The sequence below is a fragment of the Plodia interpunctella genome, chromosome 5 (genome assembly GCF_027563975.2).
Source record: "Plodia interpunctella isolate USDA-ARS_2022_Savannah chromosome 5, ilPloInte3.2, whole genome shotgun sequence".
Taxonomy (NCBI): Eukaryota; Metazoa; Arthropoda; class Insecta; order Lepidoptera; family Pyralidae; genus Plodia; species Plodia interpunctella.
Window position 1 is genome coordinate 1,783,787 of NC_071298.1, and position 21,256 is coordinate 1,805,042.

At 35.4% G+C, this 21,256-nt stretch overlaps 3 protein-coding genes across 5 annotated transcripts in view; 2 read left to right on the top strand and 1 right to left on the bottom strand.

The window, feature by feature from the left end:
• Nucleotides 1–6,325, bottom strand: part of mus101 (mutagen-sensitive 101) — a 24,189-nt gene extending 17,864 nt beyond the window's left edge. The window contains exons 1-8 of one of the 2 annotated variants that reach the window (XM_053745914.1): nt 6,176–6,325; nt 5,974–6,074; nt 5,007–5,158; nt 4,474–4,606; nt 4,207–4,314; nt 3,281–3,540; nt 2,124–2,299; nt 1,023–1,120 (exon numbers count right to left, since the gene is read on the bottom strand). In XM_053745914.1, the coding sequence (XP_053601889.1) occupies nt 1,023–1,120; nt 2,124–2,299; nt 3,281–3,540; nt 4,207–4,314; nt 4,474–4,606; nt 5,007–5,158; nt 5,974–6,063 (1,017 nt within the window). In that variant the 5' untranslated portion in view covers nt 6,064–6,074; nt 6,176–6,325. The remainder of the gene's footprint in view (nt 1–1,022; nt 1,121–2,123; nt 2,300–3,280; nt 3,541–4,206; nt 4,315–4,473; nt 4,607–5,006; nt 5,159–5,973; nt 6,075–6,175) is intronic. The other variant, XM_053745915.1, reaches the window with a different exon arrangement.
• A 238-nt stretch (nt 6,326–6,563) lies between these two features.
• Nucleotides 6,564–8,492, top strand: LOC128670341 (uncharacterized protein). Its single transcript, XM_053745921.2, has 4 exons — nt 6,564–6,797; nt 6,879–7,014; nt 7,112–7,248; nt 7,538–8,492. The coding sequence occupies exons 1-4, from the start codon at nt 6,693–6,695 to the stop codon at nt 7,703–7,705; spliced, it is 546 nt and encodes a 181-aa protein (XP_053601896.1). The 5' UTR covers nt 6,564–6,692; the 3' UTR covers nt 7,706–8,492.
• An 823-nt stretch (nt 8,493–9,315) lies between these two features.
• On the top strand, nt 9,316–20,589 carry Alg9 (ALG9, alpha-1,2-mannosyltransferase). Of its 2 annotated transcripts, none has more exons than XM_053745916.2 (10): nt 9,316–9,560; nt 10,804–10,970; nt 11,650–11,836; nt 12,433–12,536; nt 13,128–13,223; nt 15,035–15,312; nt 15,808–15,968; nt 16,484–16,668; nt 17,324–17,560; nt 18,057–20,589. In XM_053745916.2, exons 1-10 carry the CDS (start codon nt 9,466–9,468, stop codon nt 18,335–18,337), a joined length of 1,791 nt encoding a protein of 596 aa, XP_053601891.1. In that variant the 5' UTR covers nt 9,316–9,465; the 3' UTR covers nt 18,338–20,589. The 2 variants fall into 2 exon arrangements, with proteins under 2 accessions (XP_053601891.1, XP_053601892.1); XM_053745917.2 differs by lacking the exon at nt 9,316–9,560 and adding an exon at nt 9,573–9,751.
• Nucleotides 20,590–21,256: the final 667 nt, after the last annotated feature.

A 21,256-nucleotide genomic window follows, 5' to 3' on the forward strand; every position in this document is an offset into this window, starting at 1 on the left:
CTTTCCTCGACATTGTTGAAAACCCCAATCCATTTTTTGAATTTGGTTTAACAAATAAACATTTATTAATAGCGGCATAGTAAAACCATAATACATTATACAGATTTCGGATCAATTATTGCAAGTTTCACAGGTTTAAGAGATGTCACATAAATATAGAGTACAGGCGACGCCCTGCAAGGGCACAGCAAACATTGGGGCTACTAGATGTCATTTACTTAATATAATTTCATACAAGTATGGTTATAAATAATGTATGGAAATCGAAGGTTTCACTGATTAATTTTATCATCGACTAACTCTAAGATAGTTTAATAACATTTGTGTAAAAGGAAGCGGTGGTGGTGTAATGGTTAAGACGCCCGTCTGTGGATCGAAAGGTCCCAGGTTCCAATCCTACTCGTGTCACATGAGTTTGTATACCAATCTGACTCATGTATAGTAGTTTTCATCGTCCACCACTTTCTTCCGGTGATGGAAAACATCGTGAGGAAACCTGCACACTGGTTGATTCTTATTAACTTGTGTGTGAAATGGAGAAGGCAATGGCAAACAACTCCATTAATAATGCTAAGAAAGTTATTGTGTGTGTTTCATTCCAGGTAATAACCACGACCCTCAGCCATGAGGAATACGACTATGAAGAAGGGAAGAAAAGGAAAGCTTTAAGATGATTATTAAATATTTTTTTATATACTATTTGGTATATGATTATATATTTTTATAGCCATATGGTGAGGACTGGACGCGAATAATGCCATATTAGTACAATACATATAAACCTTACTTCGAATCACTTTATATATTTAAAAAACCCACAACAAAATCCGTTGCGTAGTTTTAAAGATGCTAAGTGACAGACAGACTAGACAGATGGAAGCGACTTTGTTTTACTCTATGTAATGATAATGATAGTTAACATTATCGCATATTCCCGATAAATTTCGGAAAACCGAGCATTTCTTGACATGTCTAGTATAAAAACTAAAATAAATATGTTTTTAAAAAGGGTGTCGCTTTACCTTCATCTTTCCAGATGACGTCGACACGTCCACCGCCCTGGATTCGTCCACGAAATTGCTGGGCGGTCTCAGATTGGTTATTCGGGAGAAGTTCAAGCCTGATGTAAAAGTAAAAGAAAAAATAAAATAAATGTAAACGGTATTACAACAACATCAACTGAACCGAGAGGTCCCGGGTTCGATCCCCGGTCGGGTCATGATGGAAAATGATCTTTTTCTGATTGGCCCGGGTCTTGGATGTTTATCTATTTATGTATTTGTTATAAAATATAATATCGTTGAGTTAGTATCCCATAACACAAGTCTCGAACTTACTTTGGGGCTAGCTCAATCTGTGTGATTTGTCCTAATATATTTATTTATTATTTTTCCATTACACCAAATAGAGTGTATTCCTAGAGATTCCTTAAAAAAAAAGCAACTAGTGTTGCCAGCCGTGAGGACATAGCACCATCATTTATAGACTTTTTTTATTAGTCTGTAGTGTCCCACTGCTGGTCAAATACTAATAGACAAACTACACTTTTTTTTTTACCTTCCATTTTCTTACAATATATTTGTACTAGATTAAATCTTTCCAATATTTGGGATACGAAGTTTTGATCTTACAAATCAAAAATGTTATTTCGCCCACAAACGTCACGCATGTCCCGCGCGCATACGCACAACACAAAACGTTTGAAAAATCGTCGAATACGTTGGCGTTACATCATTTTTACCACTTAATTGAAGATTCAAAAGGCAAAACCATTTATTTTAAACTAGCGGCCCGTCCCGGCTTCCATCGGTTGAAATCATAAATTACACACCTAAACCTTCCTCGGGAATCACACTATCTATTGGTGAAAACCGCATGAAAATCCGTAGAGCAGTTGCAATTTTTAATATATCCCGAACAGACACGACGCTGCAGAGGATAATAATAGAGGTTTTATAATATGTAAGGATAATTAATAAATAAATATATTAGGACAAATCACACAGATTGAGCTAGCCCCAAAGTAAGTTCGAGACTTGTGTTATGTGATACTAACTCAACGGTACTATATTTTATAACAAATACAAGTAAATTAAATATTATAGATATCAAGTATAACTCACTTAGATCAGGAAGTCTATGCTCAGCTAAAGGCGACGACGTGGAAGCGCCAGCGACTCTATATTTTGCAAGCGGCAGCGCTACACCTTTCGCAGCTGAATCTTTAATCCAAGCGGGAACCACACACGCCTTGCCGTACTCTACCGCAGCTTTGTACTTCTCACTGCCTATGCCTTCTCTGTAAAGAATGGAACGTATTTCATATTGTTCATACTAACTGCGTCCAAGGGCTTCGCTCCCGTAGGAATTTCGGGATAAAAAGTAGTAGTAGTAAGTATGTATTATTCCAGGTTATATTCTACCCATGTACCGAATTTCATAATGATCGGTGCAGTACATTTTGCGTGAAAGATTAACAAACATACACACATCCTCACAAACTTTCGTATTTATAATATTAGTAGGCAGCTGCAGCTCCGACGTTCAACGGCTGGAGAAAAGACCGAATTAGGACGCAAGCGAGAATTGAACCCCTGACCGTGTCTAACCGGGACAGTGCTCTGTATTTAATATCACTGCCCACTACTCCCGGCATTTCCCATCAAACTATCCAACATATTACTTAACTCGACTTTATGGCACCATTTTGATGATTTCGCATTGGCAATATTTGGCTAAATAATGGAGTTGACATTGAAAATAAATAAATATATTAGGACAAATCACACAGATCGAGCTAGCCCCAAAGTAAGTTCGAGACTTGTGTTATGGGATACTAACTCAACAATACTATATTTTATAACAAATACATATATAGATAAATAATATAAGACCCGGGCCAATCAGAAAAAGATCAAATAAATTGACATTGGTCATGTTGAGAAACACACTGCGATTATTAAGAATTATAGTTAGCAATTATATAGGTATCTGTAATTGATCGGTATTCAAAAGCAAGGTAGACCTAAAATAGTTATATCAGTAATATAATCTATAATAGTTGTGTAATATTATATTTAACATGTTGTATACCTATATATGCATACAAAGAATTTGATTTGATTTAAAATAACAACAAATAAAGTTGGTATAAGCCTAGTTAATATTAGTAGACTATTTTATAATTATTGTATACATTTAACCAGTTGAGATGAGGCGAAATAATAGACTATTTGTAACCTTTGAATATTTGAGATGAGAGAAAATAAAAACGTCTTACTTTGTCAATATGACAATATCGGTGACTTCACTCTGGAACGCACCAGAAAACGTCCCGCCACACTCGTTCACAAGCTTCATTATCATCTGTTTATCTTTCCTCGTTATACCGGACGTGGTCACTTGGAGGTTGGCGAACGGCGGTAGTTTGTAGCTGTCGAACTCTGACGACGAGCCTCGGACGTTGACAGTCAAGGAAGCTTCCCAAACAGCTGGCACCCATGATTCGCTCATCACCGGTATGCCTTTTTCGATTGATTTCTGAAAGAAAATAAATTATTTATGTATTTAATCTAGAATGACTTACAGTTAAACAAGTATTGGTATTCCAAATTGTTTTCATGCCTTAGAATCTCTCTTAGCTTCGCGTGTTCGAGGTTGCATTCGGCGCCGAAAAGCCCCAAAGCCCAGGCTTATAGACCATAGGCCAGTAGAGCCTCTCTATATCTTCCTATAGATGTAGTATCAGGCGACTAAGGGAGAAATAGCAATGGGCTAATAGAAAACAATGGCAACCCAAACACTTCAGGCAGGCCGTCAATTGCAGAAACGTAGACAAATCTCCGACATTATCAGGTTTCTATTTAAGACAATATATCCTTGCAAATTTTTGACACCAATGCACCATTCCGTCACAAAGGAGAAATGAAGAACCCTTCTAACCTAATACCTAATTACAAAATTACTTTAGTTTTTTTAAATATTCAAATAAACCGACATGGCCGATAAACACAAGGGCTTATGAGTCGAAGTCGATGCTCAGCATCTGTTGTGGGCGACTTATGGTGAGCGGAGGCCGATTTGGTTGCATGTTTTAGTGTAAATGTTTCAATTTTTTTTTTTACAATTTCAATAATAATAATGTAACCAAATAAACAATTTTATATTTATTTCTTTCATAATAATATACTGCATATTAGTACTTACAATATACTTATCAGACAATACAGTATTGGAAACGAGATGTGTTGTATCTTCTGTTAACACTGTGTTATAAATTCCACCCATCCAGTGGACTTTCTTACTTAATGCATCCTGTAACAGAAAAACTGGATTATAAATGATTTCACTTGCTCGAAATTTCAATTTTATGCTACACTCTAGAGCATAAAGTCGAACTTTTTGAGCAATATTTCAATTAATTAATTAATTAATCAATATACCTTTAATCAAGTGGACCATAACTCAACATACCTTTTGTTGTTTTGACATGCCACTAGCGGTAACCACGAGGCCCCTCATGGCGACAGTGAACACTGGTTCAGGTCCGGATGGTATCGGCATTCCTTCCATCAAACAGCAGGACAAACATCGAGGGCCCACTAATCTGTTGATTGTATTTCTTATTGTTTTTATTTAAGATATATAGCTACTGATGTGTTATACAATAAAATCAAATTAATTTTATAGTCCCAATAATGAAAAAGTACATTCAAATTACTACAAAAACTTAACTTATTAATTAACTTACAATTTTTTAGCATCAAAGAGGTTTTCTTTGATTTTGTATAACAACAATGTAACATAGTTATATTACTTTTGGGAAGTGATATTTTGTGCGGCCAATGTATTAATTTTAGTTTATTTTGTACAGAATCAGACACAATGTCAATTTAGATAAACAATGGTAGATATTAATAGATATTAAACAAAAGGAATGGATTTTGTTGCAAGAAATAAATTTTAATGTCAAAGTTTAAAAATAGTTAAAATTAAAACAAACTTACAAGCACTTAGTGCTTCTCAGTTTTTCATAAAGTTCTCCATCAAATTTGTCCAAAACAAACACATCCTTCTTGGTGAGACCGTCAAACTTGTTGTACTTGCTCTCGTGAACAAACTGGGCCTTAAGACCACCCCCGCTGTGTTGTTCACAGGCCTAGAAATAAAATTGTAATAAGATCATCCAAAGCATTATATTGACACATTGATGTCTGTTGCGGCCACACCGCAATCCTCGGCGAGAGAGGACGCCGCCCGCCGGCTGCGAGCGCAACTCTCTCACTTCGCTGGCCGACGCGACTATGCTACTAACAATTCGTATTTAATTTGATATTGTACATTTTTCTTTTCACATTATATGCAAGATAACACCAGTATTGTTTATTATTTATCTCAATAATTACTAGACAAGCTATTGAAGCATAAACAATGTCACACTCAATAATAAATTAGTCTATAATCAAATCATGTGTTATAAATGAATTCCCTTATTCTTCTTCTTGCTCTTACTTATTGCTACATCTCACTTTCAGATCAATGGGATAAGTTTTGATAACATTTAAAAGTTTGATGTTGTCACAAGTAAAACAGGCAGATCTGAAGCATTCTTGAGAAAAAGGATCTCGGCGGATGATCATTATCATCAATAACATATAAGATAAAATAAGGGTTCCATTATTACCTTTTGAGGCATGGAACTGGAAACACTATAGCTTAAAAATAATTTAAGTTCCCAAACTTTTTTTTTTTAATTTTTAATTTTTTATAATAAATAAATAAATAGTAAATTCGAGACTTGTGTTACGGGATACTAACTCAACGATAATATATATTTTATAACAAATACATATATAGATAAACATCCAAGACCCGGGCCAATCAGATCAAATATCATTTTCCATTATGACCCGATGAATTAACACCACCCATACAAACTATACTATGCCTAATATCAACAAACAATAAACTTACGGTAAATGCAAGCTGCATCTCCTCCGAACAATCATTTTCTGTCCGACAATTTCTCGGAATAATGAAGGTAACTTTTATGTCTTCTGTCATCCTGAGTTTCACTGTAAAATGTTTATAAATTATGGCACTATGAGTTTATGACTTTCAAAAGAATATGTGTATTTAGAAAGAAGCAAATTTCATCAATAAAACAAATACCTACCTAGGTAATATCTAACCTTTTGGTGGTTGTTTACATTATTTGTTACAAGTTCCCTCCTTCAAAGAAAAATGCACCTTTGCATAATGTCAATTTGAAAACTTCTTCATCAAACTGTCATAGTATTCGTGCGAATAGGGCAACAGGTTCGATTGTACAAGCAATATTATCGATACTGTCGTTAATTACTATTGCATTAAAAGCAATAATATTGAAGGAGTGCAATATTTTTATTTAATCGCGGGGACATCTTAGATCTATGATTTAGTTCTTATATATAGAATTGATAGTTGACTATCGATTGTTAAAATATAATAGAATTTATAGTCGACTATCGAGTGGCATGGCAACACTAGCTAAGATATAATATAAAAAATCGATACCTACAGACAGAGACTGACAGATTGATTATCTGTCGTCTTGTTGATTTCTGTTTGAGGTTATAAAAATGTGAGATCTTGAAAACGTAAATAAATATTGGATTGACTTTTTATACAGCATCGTCTGAAATCTTAGAATCATGTTGTACGACGATTTTAAACCTATAGTTGATCTGGTATTGAACAATTGGACAGCCTTGCAACTTGCTGTTGAACATGGAATGGGTGCACCAGGAGGTGAAAAGGTATTTGTTCATTTGAAGAAGACTTAATATTTTTCAGACTTAATACTGTTGATAGACTCATAAGTTGATTCTTGTTTTCAGACTGCACAGTTGATGTCAGTGTACATAGCTCGATATTGCGTAGAAAACATAACAGACGCGGATGAGCTTGCAGAAGTTATTGAGGATCTCATGGATGAAGAGTTTGACACAGTCTGTCACGATAATTCGCCAAAAGGTATTTAGAAAATTCCAAATAAGTCAATGTTGTTGTACTTTTATCTCTTACTACTACAGCTCAATGCATCTTCATGAAATTGTTTTTTTTTTTTTAGAAATAGCGATAGTTCTTCTATTGTATCTTGGCCTTTTGAAGGAAGGTAGACATGACGAAATCCGAGCTAGACTAGCAGCCATGCCGAAATGCCAAAAGTGGCTCAGCCAGCCTATACACGAATCTGTACCTCCTCAGGTAAGGACTTCATTTTTTATAATACATTTTGCAAGATAGATGAATGAATACATTTTTTAAAATTAAAAAATAAAATTTGGATTTAAACCTGTCGATCGCACAGAATCTAGACACATTAGATAAACAATTGTTTGACAAGTGCATTCACACGGGTTTGTATGGTAGGTAGACATTAATAACTTAAAATTTATCAATCAAGTGTGAAACATTATTTTTTTGTCTCGTATTGAATCCCCATAATAACCCCCAAAAAACTAAATGTTCCTTAACTTCTCAAATACCTTACCAGTGCCATGGCAACCCAGATGATGACACTACAAGCAGTAGTGATGAAGAGGAAGCTCTAGATGAACCAAATGGAGTAGCTTCATCATCTCACCAGAGTCAAGAACCAGAACCAATGGAAGAAGACGTAGAGCCCGGCTGGACAGTAGTCCGAACACGGAGGAAGAAATAAGTATAAATGTTATTGTAGATTTTAACAAAAGCGGCATGAATATGGCCCATTGTAGTTCAAAATAACTTCATGTTACATTGATCTATATTTTTTCATTGTGAGAAAATTTTTACCCGTCATAAAAGGGTTGTCATCATATTTTTGTATTTAATAAGAGTAGGTATTAAAACTTTATGAAACTTGTGGCCTCATTTGCCCATACAAAGTACATCGCAATGTATTTATACATTTTAAATATCCATTCTATATGCACTGTTTAAAATCTCAGCTAATATTTGTAAATGTGAAAACGAGAACCTTTTACGATTTTTACTTTTTATTATTAACAATTTGAGTGAGTTATGGAAATGACGTACGTTCTTCATTGGAAATGTTGCAGAGACACTTAGAAAGGTATCTAAAGACAGGGTAAAGGACAACTTATCTTGAAGGACGCAATACCGCAAGCTTTTTTAAATAGGTATCCCTAAAATAAATTCCTTCCTGCATTGCAGAGTTGTGTCTAACTTCATAAATCAATTTAAAAAATACTGGCTGGCAAGAAATTAAATATAAAAAAATAATATTGTGTTTTTTGTTGATCTATGTTCGAGTTCGTTAGCTGTTTTATGCATGGAATTAGTAGGTACCTACCTACCTACTAATTCCATGGTTTTATGATCGAAATGTCAAAAAAAATTAATTTGTAGTAGACCTGCGTTGCGTGTGATATGACTTGCAAAATACAATGAGTGTATTCGTTAACTTATAAACTATTTTATCAAATAAATATTGAATGTTACTTCCACAGATTTTTTTTAATTCCTGGTATTCCGTAAAAACATACCAATCAATAATTTTCATAAGGTTATTCAGGGCAACCAAGGAGTGCCCAAGACAGGCTTTGGTACTTTTTTATTATATATGGAGTGTGTAACCTATTACCATATTATCAAACACCATACATATTAACATTGGTGTCAGATTTTACTCAAGTCACCTAAAAGCATCTGACACTATGTATACTGGCGTAATGTTGTATGAAGTACTTACTAATTCCATGGGCATAACTACCTACCGCCACGACACCTAGTGACAAGTAATTGCAAACACACTTATGAAAAATAAACATTTAAAAAAATCGACCGGTGTATTATGAAAACTACAATACAAATCCATGTGGCACAAGCAGGACAGGATGCTTATATGTCTGTGATAGAGATTAATTTCTGTGCCAGGATCCAGTGTCTGCCTGCCTACCTGACCAATAAAATATGGAGTGATAAAAAGCTTAGGAAGTACCATGGAATTAGTAGGTACTCTTACTAAATTGGCAAGATTACAAAAGATTTAAAAATGTCGATCAATAATTTTATTCTTGTGGCTCACAGATATTGACATTACATGATCTGTGGTGTGGCCATGTGGAATTAGTATGTACTCCGTAGTACTTATTAAATCCATGGGTGTGGCTTTATCCAAGGTGTGGTGTGTATTTAGTTTTCAATTTAGTTTCATTGAAAGCTTTAAAGCTTTTGTAAAAAAAAAAAAACTATATTTGTCACTGTCTATGCTGTCTATACACAATGTTTCATGTCAATTCTATGTCACTGTGACACATTCCCAAGTTGCGCTACAATAGTAGAGGTAGGTACTATAGGTAGGCCATACTTACTGTTTGCGGCTTTTCCTTGTGATTTTCAGGATTTCCCTTCGTCGAATTTTGTATTTTTATATATTTCAGCAATAACATATAACTAAATACATGTGATTTTATAAAGATGCCACTAACAGCGCGACAAAGAAGTATACACAATAAAAACGGAGCTAAAAGAAGTGCAAGTTTCAGTAAAGGAAAACGAAAAGCTAGCGAAGGGTAATATAATTTTCCATGCTGTGGAACGTTATGAATCTTATATATTTATTTAATATTACTTAATTGGCTATGCGTGATAATATTTCATAAAATAATGGCTCGATTTATCTTTTGTTATATACTTCGACTCTTTGCTTTTCGCTATTGGCGCGGCTTGGCGCTTTTCCAGGTGTTGGCACTAAATTTCGAAGGTAAAAACAAGCTTATGACGTCAGTTGGTTATTAACTGAACTAACACTCAATAGATTTATTTATTATAGTTATAAAGTACCACTGTAAATTTTTGTTCAATGCTACAATAGAATTAGAATTCCTTGTTTTATCAAGTATATCTGTAGTTCTCTTCTTACAAATAAACAAAATAGCCGTTCACCCCATTTTCTTCATGACAATGCACAATGCCCCCCCATAGTGCAGTAAATAATGGTATGTTTCAAAAGACCAAATAGAACCAGTTTACCGAACTTTGAAGGAATGTGGTACATTGCTGGTTTATCATTGCGATAAATACTAAAAGCTCTCATATTAACTACTCATTGTTCATTCATGTTGGCATATGTGTCAATTAGGTGATAGTGTGTAGCCAGCATTATTTACAGATGACTGCATTATGTACTAAATAATTTACTAATGCATGTAATGCATCTGCCCTTCAACCTACATAATAGTCAATGTAAACTTCTTTATTTTATTACTATATGCCATGTAATAATGTTTTGACAGATGCGGCCTTCTGTCATTACAATTTTTCAAATTATAACAAAGACAGTTATTAGTTTAAAATAATTAATCTGCAGTACAAATGTCAATTTTATGAATGATTGACTTTGGAAATGATTCCTTCCTCAAGAAAATTGACTGATTGTAATAACAGCACGGCCGCAGTAACACTCTTAAGAACTACCCAATAACGACATATTTTCTAAGCTACTTTGCTGGCTTGACAAGCCCAAGAGGATCTTCACTTCACAAAGTAGCCTTTCTATCTGCTTACAATTCCGGGAACTGGGTTAATGGTCCTAAAATGGGCTCCCATTTGGTGCTTACCAATCACCCGACTGGTGCTTGTGCTGGCATTCCCAACTAGGAAATAATAAATATAATAAAATAATTTTCTGATAATAAGTTTGACCAAGTTTTTTCTTGAACTATCATCTCAGCCTCAAGAAGTCCACTGTTTATTGGCCTCTCCTAAGCATTCCGATAAAATACTAGTAATTAACACAATGAAATAAACTTTCAGAGAATTTCTAGTAACAAATGCACCATCAGATCTGCGAAGCATCACCTATCCTGGCGGAGCCATAGCACTGACATTGCTTGTAGCAGCTCGGCTACTGTCTGCTTACTACGGGCATATATCTGACTGTGACGAGACTTATAATTATTGGGAGCCTTTGCATTATTTAGGTAAGTACTTTCAAGTTTTCACTTAATCTTTGAAAATACTAAATAAAATTGTCTTTTTTGCAACGGGTAATATTGTAAGTATGTATACGGGTAATATTGTAAGTATGTATACGGGTAATATTGTAAGTATGTATACGGGTAATATTGTAAGTATGTATACGGGTAATATTGTAAGTATGTATACGGGTAATATTGTAAGTAAGTATGTATATTGAAATAAACATAATGTAATGTTAATTATTGTTATCAAGTAGTACCCCCGACACTCTGGTGGTCCCTACTCTCTAATACCACCATCACCATTTTATCAATATCTTTTAAAAAAAAGCAAGAACTAAAAAAAAATGCCACACTAGACAAAAAAATTCAAATATTTATAAAATAGTATGGTCAATATTACGAATAAGGCTTTTCACACAAAACGGGCCCAATGAAGAGGCTTACTTGCAGAAAAAAAAATGTCCTCGAGGGAAGTAAGTACATAACATAATTATCAATTAATTTAAGAACTTTGTTCTTGTCGGTGGAGCATTTTCCATCTAATTCTGTCCTCAGCCATTAATTTCACCTACCACCCTATACGACACGAGCTCTGCCTTCTCTTTTATTTCATCCAGGAATGCTCTTTTTGCCCTTGTAAGTAACATAAACAAACATAAAGTATAATTATTTTTTGCAGTATACGGCAATGGATTACAAACGTGGGAATATAGTCCCGTGTACGCGATTCGCTCCTACATGCCTCTCTGGCTATTCGCCGTGCCGGCCAAGATGCTCGCCTGTCTCGTGAGCCCTGTGTCCGTGTTCTATGCTCTACGAGGACTGTTGGCTGTTCTGACTGCATGCGCCGAACTCATGTTTTATAAGTAGGTACTTATTACTTATAATTATTTATGACTAGATGTTGCCAGGGGCTTCGCTCCCGTGGGAATTTTGAGATAAAATATAGCCTATAGCAATCTTAGATAATGTGCCGTTCTAATGGTGAAATAATTTTTTGAATTGTTTCGATAGGTAGTTCTATAATCTCTGACAAGATTGCCCGCCTCAAACATAGAAACTCACAAACGCTTACCTCTTTATAATAATAGTATAGATGAATGGCCACTATAATTTACAAACTGATTAATTTACAGACAGACAGAGACGATTGGCTTTTTTATAATTTTTAAGGATAAAATAAAAAATCTTTATTCGACTTAGGATGATATACGTCACTTATGGACGTCAAATTCGATTTCACTGAAAAGTAAAGCTCAGGTGAACAAGAACGGAAGAAGAAGCGGCGGGATATTTTAACCTTACAAATTGAAGCAGTCAATTTGTAAATATTTTGTTTGTTAACTATGAACAAATTTTAGACTTAAAACAACCATTTAATGTAGTCTCCGTCGGGGTAACATTAGTGCTAACTCCCATTACATACACATGTGTAGGTAGTTAAATGTTGTAATTCCTGCAGAGCGGTGTGTCACGAGTTCGGCGTACACGTGGGCCGTGTGTGGTTGTGTCTCACGTTGCCCTCAGCCGGGGCGTTCGCATCGAGTGCAGCAATGTTACCTTCAGGTAAAACTATTGTTATTTGGTCCAATGGAAACTGTAAACACAAAATTACGCTTATAAATATATATGCGTGACAAATTTTGAACACAATATTATAGACTGTAGACAGATAGGCATTGTATCTTGACTATTATATCCTGATTTGTATGACTTAAAGGTGATTTGAGAAAGTGAGGACATTTTTAAAAGGCCTCGATAAAGTACCTTGCCCATAAGTTTAGGTCACGCGTCGCCTCTGATCATAGAACTAATCTGAAACATAGAGTTTAAAAATAGAACGGAAAACAATAGACGTCCTCATATCTTTCGTTTCGCTCATACAAAGACCCAACGCGTATGACAACTATAGATGACACTAGCAGAAACGGGACAGAGCGATAATATATTTTTCCCTTATCGTGTGCCCAACTTTTCATCGCCAATCTTGCTGCTTCGCATGACGTTTGCCGTGAAAATTTCGTCATTGTAATATAGAAAACAATCGCAAAAATAGTGTTAATATTCTGTCTCATTTGGCTACGTTTCGTTGTTGATAGTTTTCTTTGTCCTTGATCAGTTTTTACGATCACAATTATTGACGTATTGTTATTTCAGCGTGGAGTAACGCCCTTTGCTCTGGGGCGCTGGCGTGTTGGTGGCGACGGCGATATCCACAAGCTGTATTACTAACTGCAGCCACCACTTTACTTAGTACGTTAACTTTAATACCTACGTAATACAGGTTTTATAGGCTTCATCCAGGGTTGTCACCTTTTTTGTCCTAAACATAGTTGTTATTTCAAAATAGCGCAAAAAAAATTGTATATATTATCAAAAAAATAATATAGTACACATTTATTTTACAACTATATAACTCGACATTTTAGTGGGAGTGTCACTTAAATAAATATAAATATATTAAGACAAATCACACAGATTGAGCTAGCCCCAAAGTAAGTTCGAGACTTGTGTTATGGGATACTAACTCAACGATACTATATTTTATAACAATTACATATATAGATAAACATCCAAGACCCGGGCCAATCAGAAAAATATCATTTTCCATCATGACCCGACCGGGGATTGAACCCGGGACCTCTCGGTCCAACTTTACCACTGCGCCACCGAGGTCGTCAATATACTTATATTTATATTTTAAATAAGACATTTTAATAGCATATATAAGTGGTTAAATATAGTATTTCTTGTACAGCTTGACAATAAAGAGTAGAAATGATAAAATTTTCCATACTTTTGTATGGAGCTTTTATTGCCATACTTGAGCATTTTACGTCAAAAATGTGACAGCTGCGAAGAATCAAGCGCTCTCGTTCTTTGTCATCTGTTTATGGTCAAGCTGTACTATTTATTTTTTCTTGAATATATAGTACAATTGGCTAAAATATTGCTCGTTTCTATATTTTATAATAATATAGTACGGGTGGCAACCCTAGTTTAATCCATACATGAGACGTCGCATTTATTGAGTAGATTTTTCTTGAATTTATTTCTCGTCTTTGTGTGTTCCTTGATTTGCCATTGCCTTCTAAATTTCACACACTAGATGATAAATTATCAACCAGTGTGCAGGTTTCCTCACGATGTTCTCCTTCACCAGATTCAAGTGGTGGTCTATGACAACTACTGTACATGAGGCAGATTGGTATACAAACTCACGCGGCATGTAGGGTTAAAACCTAGGACCTTTCGGTTCACAGACTGGCGTCTTAACCAATCACGATCATTTGTATATTTTATAATAATATTATTCACCAGTATCTCGCAAGTAAATACGATGTAATAAAGGATAAAACTGCGTATTACAAATATTCACCTCAAACTGTTTTGGATTCCCCTAACTATAAATTGTATTGGGATAGAACTATAATAACAGATAAAACTATTCATCATAATAGACCAGACATAACATTACACGACAAACGAAACAAAACAGTTTATCTGATTGATATAGCCATTCCTAACACCCACAACCTCAGCTCCACGTATACATAGTATAGTACACGTATAGTTCGCAAATTTCTTTCTTCAGACTCTTAATTTCTTTCTTCTTTTCAATTGGTTACGTTTGGCTACGAGCTCGCGTATCCAATAAAACTCCTCAAAATTAATTTTGAGTGAAATATAAAAATACAAATAATAATAATAAATCATTTAGTGCAGGCACTTGTAAAATACATGACCCATATCACACTATAGACTAAAAAAATAATAATAATAATAAATAGAAACAGTACCTAATAAATTAATATTATTTACTATTACTGTCGCGATGCACGGAAAGCCAATATCTTAAGATAGGGCTGCTCAGACACTCAGATAAGGTTCGGAGTATCTCGTTGTTTGAGTTTCGGATGCGTGTCCAGAACGCTGCGACTCGCGATCTAATTATCGCGAAATAGTCAGGAACCCCGGCCGCGGCGAACATGCCTGACGCGCTGCAGCCTCACCAGGATGCGGTATGAGTTAAATTAAAAGTTTATCTGTCATTTTTATTTCAGGTTGGCCATTTACAGCTCTCATTGGTTTACCGATCGCCATAGACATGCTTGTCCTCAAACGTCATATCGTGGACTTCTTTAAATGGTCTATCTTGTCTTTGTTCCTGATATTAATCCCAACTGTGGCCGTGGACTCGTGGCACTATGGCAGATTGGTCATAGCTCCTTGGAATATAGTATCATATAATATATTGACCAATCACGGACCAAATTTGTATGGAGTTGAGCCGTGGACATTTTACTTTGTGAATGGATTTCTTAATTTCAATATTGTTTGGGTGAGTTTTTTTTTTGATAATTTACTCAACTTCAGTTTTGACCTCTATGCTACTGTAATAGCTGCGATTTTGCGATGGATTTGGCTTAATGCGATGTGGGCATCGGGGTACCCCCCCCCCCTACAAATATTATAATATTAATAAATCCTACTAATAATAGTTGTTCGCCTCGAACGTAGACCTCGCGAATACAATTTTTTTTTATAAAATTGTTAATATTTGAAAAACCACTTCACTGATTTTGATCCCCCACGAACTTAAAAATTCTATTGACAGTCTCCTATATACCTTTTTAATTTTATCAAAATCTATCAATACCTAGAATAGCACATAGAGTACTTTTTATCCCGTCATACTTTTAATCATCATTAAAGAAATATAGAATATCTTGGTCGACTGTGGTTTTAATATGAAATCAATATGTATTCATATTATATATAGCACCTGGAAACGGTAATCAAACATTACTATTTAATGTTTGATTACCGTTTCCAGGTGCTAGCGTTGTCGTGCCCCGTGCTGCTGCTGGCGTGCGCGTGCGCGTGCGCGTGCGCGCGCGCGGGCGCGGCGCGGTGGAGCGCGCCGTACTGGCTGGACCTCATGCCGCTGGCTCTGTGGCTGGCGGTGTTCATGGCACAGCCGCACAAGGAGGAGAGGTATAACGTCATTCTTGTTAGTATTCCACTTTATGCCGGCTCCATACTATCCGCGAACAGTTTGGCGGATTCGGTATATATTCCTCCTACTATGTTTTTCTTACGCTTCCAGACTTTGGAAGAAATGCACGTTAATACGATGAAATTATTTAAATACCTGTTTACTTACCTGTGGGTTTGCCCACCTCGGGAACCGCTGGAATAGTTGAAATAAAATGGTCACAGCGCATTTATAATACACACAGCGCCATCTAGTGTTTTTATTGCAAAGTTTAGTCTATTAGCATTTAGCGCCACCTATAATAGAATACAGGTTTTTCGCAAATCCCACGGGATTTTTTCCGGGATGAAAGGCACCCTGTGTCCTTGTCCATATTATATATATATATATATATATATATATATATATATATATATATATATATATATATATATATAAGCGAAATTTAAGAAGATTGGTTGAGTGGATAACTCGTGAAGAAGTAACAAACAAAAATCTATTAAATAATTTCCAGGTTCCTCTACCCGATCTACAATATGATTGTCCTAGTTGGCGCTATAGCTATCGACTGCCTTCAGAAGATGACGTTTGCAGTTGGAACGGAACTGTTTAGATGGAGGAAAGAGAGGGAACGACGGCACTATCTCGCTTACACCGGCCCTCTGATGGTCATGTGTATTATGTTGGCCGGCGCTTTAAGTGAGTTCCGTTTTTTTATATTTTTTTATTAGCAAACAAAACAAATATCAATAAAAAACCCGATATATAATTTTAGTTTGTAAGGTCTCCATTTATAATGGAGACCTTACATATTACACTAAACATATTTAGACCTCCCGACATCGACCGGGGATCGAACCCGGGACCTCTCGGTTCAGTGGCAAGCTCTTTACCACTGCGCCACTGAGGTCGTATATATAAAACTAGATGTTGCCCGGGGCTTCGTTCGCGTGGAAATTTTGAGGCAAAATATAGCCTATATGTAGCAATCTTGGATAATGTACCTTTCTAATGGTCGAAGAATTTTTGAAATCGGTTCGCTAGTTTCGGAGATTACCCCCGCCTCAAATATACAAACTCACAAACGCCTACTCTTACATCTTTATAATAATAGTATAGATAAAGAGGGTGAATTTCACGACTGTCTGAACGTGGCGTGTAGCGTTTCATTAGTGTCGCATTTTTTTTTAATAATCATTTTTTTTTTTATTAAACATTTATAAAATTAACATTGTACCAGTACTTTACTACGATAATTAAATTGATTACTGTGTATGGTACAATTTAATAAACACTAATGACAGCCCGCGGCGGAGTTCAAAACCCTCGTGAAATTTACCCAGCATATAAATAGGCATATCCCGCATCACCGCTCTATACAACAACTACCACGGACCGATGCACCTCCTCCGCGCCATACCAACTGACACCACTGGTACCGAAACTGGGACCGCCGCTGGTACCGGCACGGTCTGCTTCGGCAAGGAGTGGTACCGGTCCCCGTCGCAGTTCCACACGAGTTACGATATAAGGTTCATTGAGAGCGAATTCGATGGACAGTTGCCAGCGCCGTTTGCTGATACTAGTAATGGTAAGGTTTTATTTGTTTATTACTAGCGGCCAGTCTCGGCTTTGCTCAGGTCAAAACCATAATATATACCATATAACTGTAAGTAGGCTATGTCTGTACATAAGTAGAACATAGGAGATAATAAATAATAAATAAATATATTAGGACAAATCACACAGATTGAGCTAGCCCCAAAGTAAGTTCTAGACTTGTATTATGGTATACTAACTCAACGATACTATATTTTTTTAACATATACATATATAGATAAAAATCCAAGACCCGGGCCGATTAGAAAAAGATCATTTTCGATCTTGACCCGACCGGGGTCGAACCCGGGACCTCTCACTGCACCACCGAGGTCGTCCAGAACCTGGGACCTCTCGGTTCAGTGGCAAGAACTTTTACCACTGCGCCACTGAGGTCGCGTCCACGGAGAACAGTACGTGGAAACCCATAGTCTATGCCTACCCTCACGGGGCCAGGCGTTATAATTATATATCATGTTTATTTTCAGCCACACGCATCATCCACCCATACTTCAACGACCAAAACAAAGGCGACAATCGAACCTACGTACCCCCGTCTCAATGCCACTACCTCGTCGACTCCGACCTAGGTACCCCGAGTACCAAACAACCTCACTACCACAAAGATGGTAAATGGGAAGTAGTAGCCACCGTTCCTATTCTTGACGCGGAAAAATCGAATAGGATATATCGTGCCTTTTACATACCAATATTGTCCAGTCAAAATAAATATGGTAATCTATATTTGTTGAAAAACAAATTGATTTGATCGATTGAAATGTTTCAATGTTTGTGTTGTTATTAGACAAAGATGTTTGTAAAAACGAAGACAGACTGTTTATGATCTGTCAAGCTTTTGTATATTATTTAATAAAAATAAATAAATATATTAGGACAAATCACACAGATTGAGCCAGCCCCAAAGTAAGTTCGCGACTTGTGTTATGGGATACTAACTCAACGATAATATATATTTTATAACAAATACATATATAGATAAACATCCAAGACCCGGGCCAATCAGAATAAATATCATTTTCCATTATGACCCGACCGGGGATCGAACCCGGGACCTCTCGGTCCAGTGGCAAGAACTTTACCACTGCGCCACCGCGACAAGAAAGGTGACTTCAGTTTCAGTGTAATAGTGGACCTTTTTAACGAAGAAGTAGGAAAGCGGACCCTGGGCTCCGACGTTAAATGGCTGAGGAAGAAGCATGAGGAAAGTAAAAAAAAAAAAAAACACAGATAATTTTTTACACTGATGTTAGTTTTAATCAAGTTTTCAGACCACAAGATCACTGGCTGCAATTCTAAATATTTTGGAGGTACTATTTCTTCACTGACTTGTCACCCATCCAATCACCGACCATTGCGAAAGTTGCTTAACCGCCACCATCGCAGGTCGAGCGCATATTGCCATATCGAGCTCATCAATGGCAATACTTGTACAAACTATCGACCAAATATCAGACTTAATTATATAAGCAATAAACCTATTTACATAACAATGTATGTAAAGAACGCAATGTTAACCTAAAGTGAATTTTATTATCAACATGTTAGAGTAAATTTTAGTTTGCTTTTAAGTTCTGAAATCTGAAGCAATATTAATTATATACCAAAAATGATGGTATTTATCGAGTCACCGCCCGAACAATCTTTTTTGTATATAGAGTAACTTGAAAAACATGAATAACCATTTGATAGTTCTTATTCTCACGCAATAAGGACTACAGTTACAAACTAAATCTATTCTCAACAATTCTTCTTGCGTGTTATTGTCACAATAAAATATTATTTTTTCATACTTTTAACTTTATTTTTACAATATTTACAAAATAGGTTCAAATCAATTTATTTTTAATATTAATGATTTGCAGGTTAATCTAAAATCGTTTATCGATGAGTACACTACAAAATCAACTGATATTTCAGTGTAAAAGTTACCATAAGTATGATTTTAAATACATTTTTATTTTTTTTAATCAACATTGTATGTAAATAATATAATAATTATTAATTGTGTAGTATCTCGATATCTGTAATTTTTTCACGGTTTTTTATAGTATTGTATAAAAATATGTTACACGTGAGATGCGAATAAGCAAAATTAATATGTTCGAATTAATTTATAGAAAAAAAAAACACACACACTTTGAACCACAGGCCTTTGCCCAGCAGTGGGACACAAATATAGACTAGAAAAAAATAGAGGGCCGGTTCTCTATTAGGTTGTTTGAATGGAGATTCTAGTGAAACATTACGTTGTATACAAATACAATGTTTTTACCCTTTGCGGGGTAGACAGGGCCATGTGTTGCCCAGCATCTTATAAAATAATATGGCAATATTACACTCGTATTTTAATATAGCACAAATATAAAGACGAAAAAGTAAAATGCAATATTGAACTAATCAATGGTAAGCGAATTAGTAATATAGTATGTAAAATATAGTTTGACCCCTGTGACAGCAGGATGAACCGTTAGGTTCGAAATGTGAGCGACAGAGACAGATGTATCATACTTATTCATACTATTTGTCACCTGTCACAGAGATCATCTTAACGATGGTTGTAACTTTTGTAAATAGTGAGTTTTTAATTTAAAGTTCACATCCACTAATATAACAATTTTCATTTGTTTGCGCAATTACTATTATAAAAATTACCTCGTATTTTCTAAAATAATGTAAATTAAGAGAATGTATTCACGATTTTATTAGTAGATGTGAAACTTTCTTTTCATACTTAATACTAAATGTGTTTGCATTTTTATAAATGATACGTATTTAAGGACTCGATGTGAATGTGTTATTGTAATCTAAATTGTTTTATTTTTAATTTATTTTCATATTAAATTAATTTTGTCTATAGAACTGTTTGATTTACGTCCTATTTAGATAGTATAGCATATTCACCCTTATTGCTTTATACATATAGTTTATTTTTTACTGTACATGATTAGGTTTGCTGTGATGATACTGAGGTTCCTAAATAAATATATATGATAAATTGTTTTTTTTTTGTTTTCCTATACAGATCGGCTGATTGGACTAAAGCATGGAAACTGAAAATCGTATGTTCTTTCCCTATTTTCTTTTGCTGTATTCCATGTACAATAATCCTTACATATTATAAAACAAAGTCCTCTGCCGCGTCTGTCTGTCTGTTCGCGATAAACTCAAAAACTACAGCACGGATTTTCATTCGGCTTTCAGCAATATATAGTGTGATCCCTGCGGAAGGTTTAGGTGCATCATTTATTGTGTTTTAACCCGAGCGAAGCCGGGCCTGACCGCTAGTTTTGTATATACAAATAAAGTGTTGCTTTATTGTACCAAAAAAATACAGAAAAGAATATCATGTATCATTTAGTCCACCGCCTACAGATTTATATATAGCAAACGCGTGATGTTTGTCCATTGGACAAAGCTGACAAATATGTGCTACCGCGCGTCAAACATCAAGTTACTCTGCATTGAACTTAATGCAGTGACAATAGCGATGAATTTGGCAATGATTTATAAACATAGTTAGCTTGATGTGCTGTTGACTGTACCCGGTATATTGTAAAAATATTGCAGTGCCTATATTGCCGTCTCATTAGAATAAAGTTGGTAAGATAGCATATATTAATTAGTAAACGTTTTTAGGTTTTAATTCTTTGGAAACATATTAATTCTT

What these genes read in the sequence shown, in the direction of transcription:
- LOC128670341 (XM_053745921.2), top strand. Translation starts at nt 6,693, where the DNA reads ATGTTGTACGACGATTTTAAACCTATAGTTGATCTGGTATTGAACAAT. An exon ending in GTGCACCAGGAGGTGAAAAG is followed by an intron (nt 6,798 to 6,878) that starts GTATTTGTTCAT and finishes TCTTGTTTTCAG; the next exon opens with ACTGCACAGTTGATGTCAGT. An exon ending in TCACGATAATTCGCCAAAAG is followed by an intron (nt 7,015 to 7,111) that starts GTATTTAGAAAA and finishes TTTTTTTTTTAG; the next exon opens with AAATAGCGATAGTTCTTCTA.
- Alg9 (XM_053745916.2), top strand. Translation starts at nt 9,466, where the DNA reads ATGCCACTAACAGCGCGACAAAGAAGTATACACAATAAAAACGGAGCT. An exon ending in GGAGCCTTTGCATTATTTAG is followed by an intron (nt 10,971 to 11,649) that starts GTAAGTACTTTC and finishes TATTTTTTGCAG; the next exon opens with TATACGGCAATGGATTACAA. An exon ending in TGCAGCCACCACTTTACTTA is followed by an intron (nt 13,224 to 15,034) that starts GTACGTTAACTT and finishes TTTTTATTTCAG; the next exon opens with GTTGGCCATTTACAGCTCTC.